The sequence below is a fragment of the Hypomesus nipponensis genome, chromosome 26, assembly GCF_054491055.1.
Source record: "Hypomesus nipponensis isolate SF chromosome 26, ASM5449105v1, whole genome shotgun sequence".
Taxonomy (NCBI): domain Eukaryota; kingdom Metazoa; phylum Chordata; class Actinopteri; order Osmeriformes; family Osmeridae; genus Hypomesus; species Hypomesus nipponensis.
Genome location: NC_140386.1, coordinates 8,304,530 through 8,318,802, shown reverse-complemented (window position 1 = coordinate 8,318,802; position 14,273 = coordinate 8,304,530). Strand labels below are relative to the sequence as shown.

Genomic DNA, 14,273 nt, shown 5'->3' with positions numbered 1-14,273 from the left:
CACAATGCCTTGGAGAAAAGGAAAGACATTGAGAGATGAATTTAAATCGCACAATTATGTTGATTGACAGCAGCTAAATAAATCACTGATCCTCACCTAAAACACTTTCACCACATTTACCATGATGGTTAGAACTACACTATAAACTACAACTAAAAACGGATAATGTCAATAACGTTACTTTTCATCCATTAAATCTGTGCTTTCGGATTCAGTGCCATACACTCCATAATTGGAGTTAGGGCGCCCTCTATCTTTTACTGTCGAAATTGACTGAAATGTTATTTCTTAAATATCTCCACGAGGGAAAGCTTAATGCTTGCTTTGAACATTTTAAAACTATTGGATGATATACAGAATTTCCAATCATGACCCAGCTACCAAACATCCATCTAAACATTATTCAGTTTTGTGGTAGCGCGCATTAAAGCAGTGAAGGCACTACCGACTGTACTGCTGTGATGTTCAGTGTTGTTGAATAATTCATTTAATTTTTTTTGAAAATGTAAGAAGCCGTCTCGCACCTTCACTTTTTATCTCTCTCTCTCCCCGACAGTTAAGTCGACAGGTCACCCTTTTTGGTCTAAAACTGTTTCATTGTTCTGCCTTTTTCTTGCACTGTTGCAGCTGATGTTGTGTCCATCAGGAGTTGTTGTTGACCTTCTGCAAGGCAACCGGGTAGTTAAAGAAGTCCATTTTCAAGGCCCTTGTAGCTCAAATCAAAACTCCATTATAGATTTTACCTCCAGGGGAACCCGGGGGCTCACAAGGTCCTTGGCAATTTTACCTGTGGAAGAAGCTAAAAGGATCGGATTCTCCGAGGACGGTCGAGAGGGGAGGGTGTGAGGACGTTGATGTGTAAGATCCATACTACGGGACCTATAAGCCCTAATCTTCCTCCGCCAGGCAGGGGGCAAAGCAGAGGGAACATTTTCAGATTTTGGATTCTTCAACGGCAGCAGCAAACCCCCGAACGTCGGGTTCCACACCGCAGGGAGAGGAGGTGGAGAAACATCCAAATATTGGGGTAGAGATGAAGTCCTCGGAGCGTGGGACTGACGGATGGCCTCGGGAGCTTTGGTTCACCTCTCCCAGGGAGAAGGGTTCCAAAGAACACACTTAACAGTTATTAGCGGATAACACTGTACTCCCCACACCCACACGACCATGTGTACTAACAAGACAGTCGGAGGCCAAAGATGCAGACGGATCACATCGGGACATCTGTCACTTTATGGCAACAGTCTCCTTAATAAGTGACAAGGCTTCTATGCCCGTGGGCATAGTGCTGGGGAGGGGGGCACGAATGGGGGAGGGTTGTGTGTGTGTGTGTGTGTGTGTGTGTGGGGGGGGGGGGGGGGCAGTGACCCAGAGCAGCGACGAGGCAGCGCAGCCGTCAAAGTCATGCGATGCCCTTTTTTAAACGACTTGTCCCAATTACGGCCAATCAGCATCCCTCTGTGCCCTCAACGATCGCCCTGGTCAGCAGGCGTCAAAGCTGCCCGACGGAGAGTGCCAAGGCGAGGTGCAGTAATTAGTGTACTTCACAGAGCACAGTTTCATCACCAAATGTTTTCAAAATACTCTACATTTTAATTTGAAGAGGGAGCAGGCGGGGGGGGGGGGGGGGGGGGGGGTTCACACTGAGAGAGAAAGATGCCCTACAGAAATCATTAAAAGATAATTGCAGCTCATCAGCTGTGCAAGTGCTTACAAAGTACCATTGCTGGAGATCTGCTTCCTTTCTCCAGGCAAACCTGAAGGAACACTCATTCAAACACTTCATGAAACCGAGCATAAGACATAAGCATAAACTGAGCTAACCATTAAAGAAATGCTTTGCTCTCAAGTTTACAATTACATACAGTTACTTCCCTCCCACTCGCGTGTGCATCTGACTTACATAAACAACAGAGTCCTGTGTGCTTCTGTCGAGATCGTTTACACAGTTTGTCAAACCTATGACTGGATTGTCTTTATTAGTACTTATGTGGCCGCAAATACAAACCTATTTCATGACCATGCGTGGACATGTCGGATCTGCAAACATCTCAACGTGTCACACAAAAGTGTCATTGTTTCAAGGACAGAGCCCTCTCAGGCTACATAAGGCCTCCGGTTTTCCATGTACAACCAGGTCCTTAAAGCAGCTTAGTCTCCAGGCAGACGTCAGCCTCCATGTTGCTGGGATAACGGAGGGCCGCAGACTGCGGCCCCGGTGGACTTTAACACTTGTCATGCCGTCTCTGTCCCCAGGCCTTGTCCTCAGCCGCCGTCCACGTCTACCCTGACGGTCACCTCACGAGCGCGGGCGCCAGCCGTCTCGCATGAGGGAGAAGCGGGGTGACTGTTTGTGACGAGTGGTCGGGACCGCTCCACGATTCCAGGGAAATAATGATGTTCACCCCACGAGGGATGGACTCTGGACTTTCTTCATGTTCAGTCTAGTGGCGGATTTATAACAACCACAACCGCGGTGTCAGGGCTGGTCAGAGTCACCCAGATATCGTCTTTCATCCCTCCACCTACGTCGCCGCGGGTTACGCAGCATGCGTTAACCCTTTGAGGCCGTGTGGCGCGACCACTTGTGTTCAGGGGCGCATGTTATGTTCAGGGGTGCACATGTCACAGTTTCTGCCCTTTGTCCACCAGACACCCCCACACCATACACCTGAGAACTTGCTAATGAAGCAAAGACAGACACAATATTAAAGGTGACATGACATGAAAACTTCATTTTATGAGGTTATTTAACATTCATATGAGTTCCCCTAGCCTGCCTTTGGTCCCCCAGTGGCTAGAATTTTCGATAGGTCTAAACAAAGCCCTGGGTGTTCTTCTCCGCCTTTGACAAAAAGAAGGCTTAAACGCTCTATTTGAAAATCTCCTCCAAGTGACGTAGATACGAGAAAGGTTACCTCCCCTCTCTCTGCTTTGCCCGACCAGATCATCTGGCCCGCCCATTAGAAACTGACCTACCACCGTGCAAGGGCAAGTGCCATATCGGTTTTTCCTGGAGAGACATCATGGCGAGCAAACAAACGAAGCACAACGCTCAGTGCTTGGATGTACAAATGCAAGCTCAAATCTTTATTTAATTCCTTCATCGAGCCTCTGCACAACCAATATCTAAATTTTATTTTCGCTGGAAATGCGCCGACACAACTTCCCAAAGTTTTGCATGTCTGCGCCAAACATTTCAGCCACTACTGTTTCCTCAACTTGAGCAAACACAAAGCTGTCCTTGCTGAAATTAAATTCTGGATCATTACTAAATCTCCTTGGTCAAGCTACAAAACTTGGACAAGTAAGTTAACTAACGCTATATAATTGTGTTGCTTTACTGTATATTGTTACCTACCCTTAGAATGTGGCTGTAACATTAGCTCTGCAGCTAACAGCTGAGTTACTGTTGCTAACGTGCAAACGCTGTGATGCCAGTGTTGTACACTTCTTTGTTATTCGGATAACCGTTATGCTGTTGGTGTTATGGCGTGCGAGATGTCCGCCTTTCCCCTCATTGAAATTATTATGAGTGTGCACCTCTGCAAACCAGGGTGATCAGATGAGAATGGGCAAATTCGAAGCATTTTACAGCAACGGGGCTACGAGCCAGCTGAGTTACTGTCGCTAATGTAAAGGTAGATGGCATCAAGTGTGTGTGTGTGTGAATACAAACGCTGTAACGCGAGTGTTGTACACTTCTTTGTTATTTGGATAACCGTTCTGCTGTTGGTGTTATGGCTCGCGATATCCGCCTTTCTCCACATGGAAATGAATGAGTGTGCACCTCTGCAAACCAGGGTGATCAGAAGAGAATGGCTAAATTCGAGGCGTCTTACAGCAACGGGGGCTACGAGCCATTGCGATACATCCGTTGTAAACATTAGCGCATGTTGCCGCCCCTCTCCTCCTCATTAGCATTTAAAGCTACAGACACAGAAACAGCGCGTTCTTAGGAAAGCTGATTGTGGGACTACTTGTAGTGGCTATAATTCTGCACCATGGCTGAATTTCCCAAATTTCGGGAAAGATACTTCAGATACGGTATTAGGGGACCACTAAGGCCTATATAAAAGCATCCAAAAACAGCATGTCATGTCACCTTTAAAGATATTTGTTAAGAGTTATTATAGTATTCGTCATTATACATATAAAATGAAGAAAGATTTGTAAAAAAAAAATGTTAGATGACCCATTTACATTTACCAAACTCTCTTATCCAGAGCGACTTACAGTAAGTACAGGGACATGCTCCCCGAGGCAAGTAGGGTGAAGTGCCTTGCCCAAGGACACAACATCATTTGGCACAATCAGGAATCGAATTAGCAACCTTCTGATTAATAGCCCGACTCCCTAACCGCTCAGCCATCTGACCCAAGGTATAAAATATGTAGGTGCATGCCACAACATGCCTGGTAACTGAAATGGGGTTTCTTCACACTGTGCCTGGTAAGTATAGACCATTCGATAACTCTGACCATCAAAATACGGTTAGAACTATGCACTTCTAATACTTGATTTTCTGCTCTACTATGTGCACCTTTTGAATGTGTTGCACTTACATTATTGTGCCACATGGGGGCGCTGTCATATAAGAGATATCACCAGCTTTAACGCTGGCCATAATAAAAGGTGGAACTCCGAATGGCATTCCCATTTGTCAGGTTTATAAAATACATATTAAGTTTTCATATGGAAAAATCTGCAACATATTATTGATTCCATACTATCATTGATTGTTTCCTAATTACTATTTTATGATTTAATGGTGTAAGAACAGACTACACCCTCTACTGAAAATTAAATAAAGACAGACATGTTTTAATTCATTTGTGTTTATTTTTATTGTAAAAAGCATACTTATTGACTGCTGCACACGTTTAAAATCAGATCTACAATGTGGATGAATATGAGCAAGCCTAACAAAAATAAAATTTCAATGCCATAATCTATTTAATCTTTGCCAATATTATTCTTGTTAAGAATACAGCATGAAACTTTGTGGCCTGTTAATAATGCCCACAAGAGGCTAGCTAGCTATAAAACCCAATGTGCAGTTTTTCATACAAACAGGATTTTACCCCAACACTGAAAGCATTGTGTATTTGGAATGGTATGTTTTACTTTAAATTTGATTTACATTATATAAATTAAAATACAAACAAAAGTTTCATTGAAAATACATATGCAAAATTATCAATGTAGTACTTAGTTGGTTGGCTTATGGTTGTCTATCATTAGTTTGTTTATTAAATGGTGCATATTAAATAAAAAACCCGCTTTTTCAAAGGGAGACTTGAACCTGTGAACTATTGATTGGCAGTTGAATGCTCTAACCGCTAAACTAACCCTACCTCCCACAATAATAAAGATGAAGTCACACATGATCACTACTATCACCCTCTAATTTGTGAATCACACCTGACAATAATTTGTTTCGATAAATCTAACGAATGATCTAATGCAACAATCCCCAGGATAGAGACAGTTACCAGATCTAGCTCTAACATTGAGTCGAACCAAGTCTTAAAAACTGACTGCTTGTTTTAGATCTGTAAGTGCTTTTAAAACTGGATGGGCTATGGATTAAGCCAATCACAAACACATTCAACTCTCTTTTTGTGCTCAGTGCTTAACATACAGAAGTCTCACCAATATCTACATTTATTTAATGCTATGAATTGAATCATTCAAATTTTAAATTTAAATGAGCAATAAAAGTATGTTCTAGATGTGTTCTTCTAGATGATGCAAAGGCTGTTATATTAATGATGAGTGCTGCAAAATAACATTTAAAAATCCATAATCTGGATCTATAAGATTCCCTACAATGCCCATCCAGTTTTGAAAGCACTTACATATCTAAAACAAGCAGTCAGTTTTGAGGACTTGGTTCCCCGTAGACTCAATGTTAGAGCTAGATCTGCCAGCTGTTTCTATCCTGGGGATTGTTGCATTGGATCAAATGTATCTGGATAGGTGGCATCAGTCCTGTGATCTTATTGACAAATTGATCTTATTGATCAACTCAAACTCTTGCCAGGTGTGTTTCACAAATTAGAGGGCGATTGTGAGCAACCATGACTCACAAGTAGATTTAGCTCATCGGTTAGAGCAGTGGTTCCCAACCCTGGTCCTCAGGGCACACCTGTCCTGCATGCTTTAGATGTTTCCCAGCTCCAACACACCTGATTCAAATTAATGGGTCGTTATGCAGCTCTGCAGAAGCCCGCTTATGACAATTCATTTGAATCAGGTGTGTTGGAGCAGGGAAACCTCTAAAACATGCAGGACAGGGTTGGGAACCACTGGGTTAGAGCACGAGATAACAGAGCAAGATGTCACCGGCTCAAATCTTCATGTACAGGCTAGGTCCCTGCTGTGTGAAAATATATTTCTAAACAGCATACTTTACCTTAAGGATGTATTCTCAATGTGTTCAAATTTGGTGTTCACACATGTATGCTTGTATCCCTGATGGCTCAGTGGAGAAGTATGTGTACAATGAAAGTTAAGGGTCTTGGGTTCAAATCCCATGGAAGTCTGCGATGGTCTTTCCTTGCCGAAAATGTCTCTTTAATGACCTCACACTTGTATTTTCAACAAGTTCATGTATGCTAGTGTCCCTGATGGCTCAGTGGATAAGTATGGGTACCCTGAAATGTAAGGGTCTTGGGTTCAAATCCCATGGAACATTTATCCTTATCCTAAAACACCACTAGTTAAAGCCATACAATCATGTTTTACATGACAGTAAGCAGTGGGAAATGTTCACACAGTCCACCAACCAGATTCAAACCCGGATGAGCTGCGACCTGAGACAGCTTACATGGTACCCATCCCCTACGTCACCAGGGACTTGCTTCAGTTTCCTTCAGAACTCAAATATATCTTTACAAAAAGCTCACTTTAAAGACAAAGGTACAACATCACCTTGGGGGGGAATATGAACCTCCAACCTCTTGCTTTGCAGTTATACACACTAACCACTGAGCTATCCTTCCCACCCCAAATGAGGATGTGGAAAGTCACACTTGCTCATAATCAGTCACTCATTTGTGAAACACACCTGACAATCGTTAGTCTTGATTGGCAATCGGATGACATGACCAATACCACCTTTGCAGATGAATGAGATCTAATGCAACAAATCCCAGGATAGAAACAGTTAACAGCTCTAGCTCAAGTGGATGCAGATCACCTGCTTTATTTAATGCTACTAATGGAACGATTCATATAATTATCATAAATTTTATTGTCATGATTTGATAAATTAGCATTAAATATATATGCTAATGTAAAGCATTACCAGTCAAAGGTCTAATGTATAAAGGTTGGCGAATCATAACAAAGGATCATCAATATCCCTTAGGTTCATCATTTGGTTAGGTGGTCATGCTATATACTAATGTACAAATTATTACAGTATATAAATATATTATATTCTGATAAATATCTTGGGAGAAAAGAAGCTATATAAATGCGAGGCACATCTCTTCCTTTGACTAAAGTGAGAATAAAATCACAATCATGGTCAGCCAGCTTTCTCATTCCATTCCATTCCTTGAACAATACAATATTATTTATCCTCTAAATTAATGCACTGCTGCCTTGTGAGAATGTGAAAAATTTGAGGATGTGGCACACAATGATTATACAATTTGGGGCTCCAAAGGGAGTCATCTGGGTCTGAGAACTGCAGCCAGTCATGCAATACTAACTGTTCTCATCCAGAACAAAAACAAAAGGTTGAAGCAGTTGTTACACCATGCATGCAAGGCAAAGTGGATGTAATTTGGAGTCAAATCCATCAATAATCTGTGTCATTAGGTTTAGTAGACGGAAGTCTGGCTCTCGTTATGCATATTATGTTTTCATGTTATCTGATTAAACATGAAATAAGACAACTACAACAAAAAACAGGTAAGGACATTTGACATTAATAATTCGATTTTAAAAAGTTAAATTAAAATACTTGTTATAAAAGATATTGATTGTTTACTTCAAAGACCTCAACATTAAGATATTATATTTTAGTTATTTTGGGAGCCAATAGAAAAAGTAAATCTTCTGAATCTAGGCTAAATATTGTTATCATGATCATTAAGATTAAGTATTATTTTCCACTATTATAAAAAGTTATGACCTGTGGCATTTTGTTAGAGGCAAAGATATTTCCAGCTACCCATTTGACAAAAGTGCAAGTTCCAGACAAACCTTTGGGAGATGTCTTTCACTCTTGGTCCAAAGTATGAATAACATACAAAAAGGTAAAACAAGTTAAAATAGTTGTATTCGTAACTGCTACATTTTGACATTCATGGAATCAGGTTAAAAAGCTAAAATATCTAGAAAAAGTTATAGACAAAACAAAAGGAAAAAACAGTAAAACTTGAGGCAGAGCCAATCTAGGCATCTATCATTTCCAAACTGCCATTTACAAGTCTGTCATGAGCATCCCTACATTTCTCTTATCACATAGTTATTGCACAAGCATTTGGACATTCCCATAGTACCCAGGGTCTACTCTGCACATGGACACTGTGCTATCATCTGTTCATTCAAGAAGAATCAGCCCTGAGCAAAACCTTTCTTTCAGGTGACATGCAACAACCTCTCAATTCTTCCACTCATCAACTCCACCTACACTCCATTTGGAAAAGAGACATTCGTTTCCAGATTGATGCCCTCCTTAACCTCTAAGGGGAGCGAGTCGAACAGATGATCTTCCACCACGAGGCAGTTCCTGCGGAGCAGGTGACACTGGCCAAGCTGGGCCGGCAGACGGTCCAGGCAGTTTCCTTTCAGTTCTAGTTGTGTTAGCTGCACCAGTTGGCCTATTTTCTCTGGGAGGGCAGAGATTGAGTTGTGTCCGAGACATAGAGTCCTCAGTTTGGTGCATTTGAACAGCTGCTTGGGTACCACATCAACCTTGTTGCCTGTGATGGCAAAGTGCTGGAGGTTCTGCAGAAAGCCGATCTCCAATGGGATTACAGCTATGGAGTTTTGACTAACATCAAGGTACCTCAGTTTGAGCAGGTTGAACAGAGGTAAGGGCAGAGACTCGAGTTTGTTGTGAGAAAGGTAGAGTGATTCCAGGTTTTTGACATGGCTTATGGACAACGGTATGGTTATTATTTTATTGTGCCAAAGTTTGAGACAGATGAGCCTTTTGAGGTGCTGAAAGCTGATGACCTCTTCAATCGTGCGGATATGGTTGGATTTCAGATCCAGCTCCTGCAGGTTGGTCAGACTGAAGATGGCATGAGGGATCCTCTCCAGTTCACAGTTATGAAGCTCCAACTCAGACAGGTTCATCATTTTCTTCAAGCTGTTTAAAACCAAGAGTTTAGTGCCGTCGTTGTGCACCACCAGCTTGAGCAGATGTGGAGAGAGATCTGTGATGTTGGTTGGGATTTTTGTGAGGTTGCTTTTTAGATGCAGAGTCTTCAGATGCCTAAGATCTCGGAGGGACTCCAAGCCAATCATTTTGTTGTTTTCCGAGTTCAGATTCCCCACCAAATATAGCTCCCTCAAACTTTTCAACAAGTACACCCATGTGGGAATCTCAGCCACGTCCGTGAATTTGACATGAAGGCACCGGAGGTGATCACGAAGAAAACTGAAAGCAGTCTGCTCCACTTTGGCAGGGCAGTGGTAGAAGTGAAGCTCCTGAAGGTTTATCATTTGGGAAATCTTAGCTGTTATCCTGGCTTCAGGAATCAACTCCAGCTTGAGTATCTCCAGATCGGTGAGGTCAAACACCGCATCCGGGACTCCTGACAGCATGAAAAGGTGAAGCTCCAACTTATCCTGAGCGTTGCGAGTAACGTGTTGTCGCAGTTTCTCAAACGTCCATTCATGGTTCAAGCTGATTTCGCGCAGCTTGTTCTCACTGACCTCCGACAAAAAAACACCAAAACGTTTGGAATACAACTGGTCGTACTGATCAACCATGTGCAAGAGAAAAGCAAAGTCGTTTTTCACGTCTGGTATATCACTGAAACTACTCTCCTCTCTGACTTTTTCAAATGAATACTCTTTGAGAGGCCGCCGAAAAAGCCAAAACAGAGTGTATACACAGATCATGCCGTAAACACTAATGAGAGAGATATAGCTGATGTGTAGCTTCTTTAACATGAATGCCATGTTATGTGTACACTGGAATTTAGCATAGCCAATCAAGTGTTTTATGTCAGGCTCACATACATGGTCAAAATCAATGGCAGCAACAAATGTCATTGTGTAACACAAGATCAGAATAAATTTGATTGTTTTGATTACAGTCTGTGCAACATAGAACTTGTAAATCAAGTCACTGTCTTCCACATGGGCACGGAATTTCCTTACTTTTTCAAAAAGTGCTTTCGCCTGCTCACCGTCCTTCTTGTCAAGAATGGTCATAGAGGGAACTTCGATGACAGGCTTTTCAGCAGAGAATTTGACGCCAGATTTGACAAGCATTGGGGTGGACTGGTTTGGACTGCCCTCTTCACTGCTTGTGGAGAAATGTTTTGGAAGAGAGGTGGCACCAGTGAGTCTCTGTTTATTTTCCTCAGAGTCCTCGCACGCAGTTTCTGACAACGCTTTAGTTGTCCAAGGAGACTCAAAACACTTTCCCAGTATTGAAACGAAATGTTCAATTTTTGAGCTTGTCTTTGGGTATTTGAACCAAAAGTTACTACTGACCATAAGTATAATAGTGTGGATGAGAGCAAGATACGGAAAATATTTGGAGTACCATGGGAGGGCCACGTGGTAACACATCTGGTTAACAAAAACATATTGCTGAAAGTCCAAGTTTGTTCGGACACCTGTTGGGCGAGGCTGGCCAACAGCACCTGCCTGTGCGAAGTGAATCTGATGGACAACGTTATCCGGTAGATCTCCAGTCATCCGGGGCGCTGCGGCCAGCGTTACCCTGCTTGCTCCGTTCCCCGCGCCAGCAGTAGCCTCGGGGGGACGAAACGTTGTAAAGCCGCTTGGTTCCTCTGAGGTTTGCTCCAGAACGGGAAGGCAAACCACTTGGTCTTTGGTCAGCTGCATCGTTCCAGCGAATATCGCCAGCATTAGCATAACAACACCAAGATAATCCATAAACACGTCCCACCATGGTTTCAAAATGCGATAAGTTGGCTGGATGTCATTCAGGGAGGCTACCTCAGTGAGGGTAAACATTCCTGAAACAGAAAAACAGAACAATCATAAAATAATTCTCAAGAAAGAGTTCCTGGTGTCATTTAAGACCAACAAAGCATTTTTAAGTCACAATAGAAGTGATATTAACTAATCAGATGCCCTTGGATTCCCCCATCACATCAGACACATTAGGAAAAAAGTACAAAAGGCTTTGCATACCAGACCAGTAGAAACCTGCTTATTCTTCAGCTTCAAAAGCTTGTCTTGACACGAACCACCTCACCAACTCAATACCATTCCGTTCTTCAAGAAACATAGAAGGCATCACCACCTATCTAGTTTTGTTCCTCTTTACAGAAAATGTTTTATTTACCTTTGATATCAATAAATACATTCACTTGCACTTTAAAACTTTCAAATCCTTAAGAAGCCCCACCCAAGACACAACATGGTTGTTATGTTTAAACGTTTCTCAGAAAACGTCACTGTTTTGTATAACTCCTACTCCTCATTATTTGTAACACGGACAATTATAGTACTACCCTGAGCACATTTCATCACCTTCAAAAGGTTCAGCATTCACTCATCCGGGACATCAACCCTGCCAACCAAAATAGCACATATTCCCCAGACAGCAAGTGCAATCCACTATAGTCTCAATGTCCTTCATGCCTAAACCCCAAAGCTTAAGAAAGACAATAGGAAGAAGTCACATTCGTATTTACAGACTAACCTGTCTTAATGGCTTATGAAGGGTGAACCCAACTCCATAGCATCAGCCGTCCCACCGCACTTCGAATTTATGTGGCACGGCAGACTGCAGCTCTGGTTCAGTCAAACGTGTCTAACAAAAGTGATGGTGAAAGTAGTCATGTGACAGAGAGCAGCATGCTTTCCTGACCTCATCAGTTCAAAGGCTGTGGGGAACCATCGTCGGAGGGGGCCTCTTGAGAAATATATCGCTTCTCCATTTGAGAGTTGGCACATTTCTGTACGTTACATGATGAGAAATCCTTGCATCTCCACAAGATGGTGAACATAATATGTACTGTCCACATAACTCCACGAGCATGGCCTTAGTTGATCTCATACTGGACATACATTTAAGTAGGTCAGGGGGATGAGAAGGGGGGAGGATGTTAAGGTCAGACCAGATGATGATTGCTATCAAATGCATCCAATCATGTCTCTCAGTACAGACAAGCAGTTCAATGAACAATAGGGGCATTGCTGCATGATCTCCACTGGTGAACAACAGACTGTGACTGCAGACACATTCTGTGGCCCGCCCACTCCGCCCTGTGGTTAATCACAACAGTCAACAAGGTGACAACGTTCTTCAAGATATGTATGCTTGAAGGAAGCAATAAACCTAGACCATACCAAGAACAGTTTGGAGTGTATATAAGTGGAAATAGACATAGTTAAGTGGTACCATCCAACAGTATAGCCTGTGACAGCATCACTGCCTCGTGATTTTGTTGTATGCAAACACAAAGACAATAAAGGCTTTTCTAAAGGCTTTTTCTAAGAAAATATTCATACATACATCCTACTGCTGGCTTGGTTTAAACAAAGTGGCAGAGTTGATGGCAAAGCCCTATGTGATGAGTTTGATGTTTTATAATTGGCCCAAGTAAGCTATTGCATAACATGACATCAACATTGCATACACAAGGCATTTAAGTGGTGTGGCACGACAGATTATGACACATTGGATACATGCTGGTCCACTATAAGCTATTTCATAGTGACAGAGGGGCCAAGGGGATCTGTGACACACAGTCTAGCTGCAATAGTAGCCCAAAGACTATTACATTCAATTGAATCATCTGCAAGGCCCATTTGTTTACATGGTCCGAAAAGATTATTTAAACAACCACATATGCGTCAATCTCATAGTCTCGTTAGCCTTTACGTTTACTGACTGTTGCAAATATGTGCCCACTCCAAAGGCTATGTGAAAGTAGACCTACTTCAACCAACGACGAACCAGTTACATAAATTAAAACCGTATAAACTTGAAAAAATACGATATCTGATTATCCACAATGGGTATGTTAGACATATACATGTCTATTAGGTATTGCTATTCAACTGAACACGACGCCATGCCTGCTTTTTGACAACTGCATAGGGTCGTGGGTAACCGGCATTTGTGACACAGCAGTTTCATTCACAGTGAACATTGATATTGATCCAACTATTATTAGCCTATACACGTATTCCGTAATTGATTTAACGTGTTTTGTTATGGACATGTTCTTTGTAGGAGACTTTCTATTAGTCTGTGGCTGATTGTTTTTTTCTGTTAGAATAAACTTGGTCACCGTAAACGAGATGCGATGAAACAGTTTTATCTCAGCAATGTTTCTTTAATACTTCCGATTCAAATAAATCACATCGCTAATCATTCTTTGTAATTGTTTAGATATGATACATCTTGTGTCGGATAACCTATATATAACCAACTATGATGCAAACAATATCAGAATTCATGTAGAAATGTCTAATAAACTGTGATTAAGCTATAACTATCCGCTTTGAAGATCTGCTTACACGGGCTTCTACCCCTTTCCTGCCTACTTTATCTTCCTTACTACATGTTAGTCTGATATATATTAAGCAACATATGGTGCCGTTATTTATAGAAATCGTCTTACATAAAATAAAGCAAGCTCGTAGCTGCCTCTGTCAGCGTCTAGGGTAGCCTAGGCTATGTCGAATACGCACCTTCAAATGATTTGGTCCAACTAACCCGATACCTCTACCAATACATGACTAGCTCTATTCTTTGTACATCCCATGTTTCGATAAAGCAGGGTAGGCCAAGAACAAAGCGGTTCTCCTATCTAGTCAAGCGTGAACCGGAGCATGTACGGGTCGGGGTATAAGCAGATTAGAATGTCTCTCGGATGCTTCTCGAGCGACATGCTGCGGTGCAGGATGGTTGTAGCCTACAGTAACAGTTACATTAGCCATACTGTAAAATAGGCTACTGTATGTTATATGTTTTGTCTGTAAGTAATTTGATTTAATTTTTGTGCTCGGTAAAGCTACACTTCTAGGCATACAGTAGGCAATGTGTCCACTTGCAAAATCTTCTCAGGCCTACAGTAAAATATGTGATG

At 42.0% G+C, this 14,273-nt stretch overlaps 2 protein-coding genes across 3 annotated transcripts in view; one reads left to right on the top strand and one right to left on the bottom strand.

Annotated features, from left to right (window-relative positions):
• Positions 1–3,271: 3,271 nt before the first annotated feature.
• Positions 3,272–14,273, top strand: part of LOC146221304 (kynurenine--oxoglutarate transaminase 3) — a 29,959-nt gene continuing 18,957 nt past the window's right edge. Inside the window, exon 1 of the mRNA XM_084692418.1 lies at positions 3,272–3,307. The gene's annotated coding sequence lies outside the window, so the exon portion shown is untranslated. The remainder of the gene's footprint in view (positions 3,308–14,273) is intronic.
• LOC146221307 (volume-regulated anion channel subunit LRRC8D-like) lies at positions 8,275–12,373 on the bottom strand. 2 transcript variants are annotated; one of them, XM_084692635.1, is made up of 3 exons: positions 11,876–12,373; positions 11,362–11,445; positions 8,275–11,183 (listed from the first exon to the last, which is right to left on the bottom strand). In XM_084692635.1, exon 3 carries the CDS (start codon positions 11,179–11,181, stop codon positions 8,647–8,649), a length of 2,535 nt encoding a protein of 844 aa, XP_084548761.1. In that variant the 5' UTR covers positions 11,182–11,183; positions 11,362–11,445; positions 11,876–12,373; the 3' UTR covers positions 8,275–8,646. The 2 variants fall into 2 exon arrangements, with proteins under 2 accessions (XP_084548761.1, XP_084548762.1); XM_084692636.1 differs by having other exon boundaries at positions 8,275–11,445.

Excerpts from the sequence above, each read along its gene's own strand:
- LOC146221307 (XM_084692636.1), bottom strand. The coding sequence starts at position 11,181 with ATGTTTACCCTCACTGAGGTAGCCTCCCTGAATGACATCCAGCCAACT.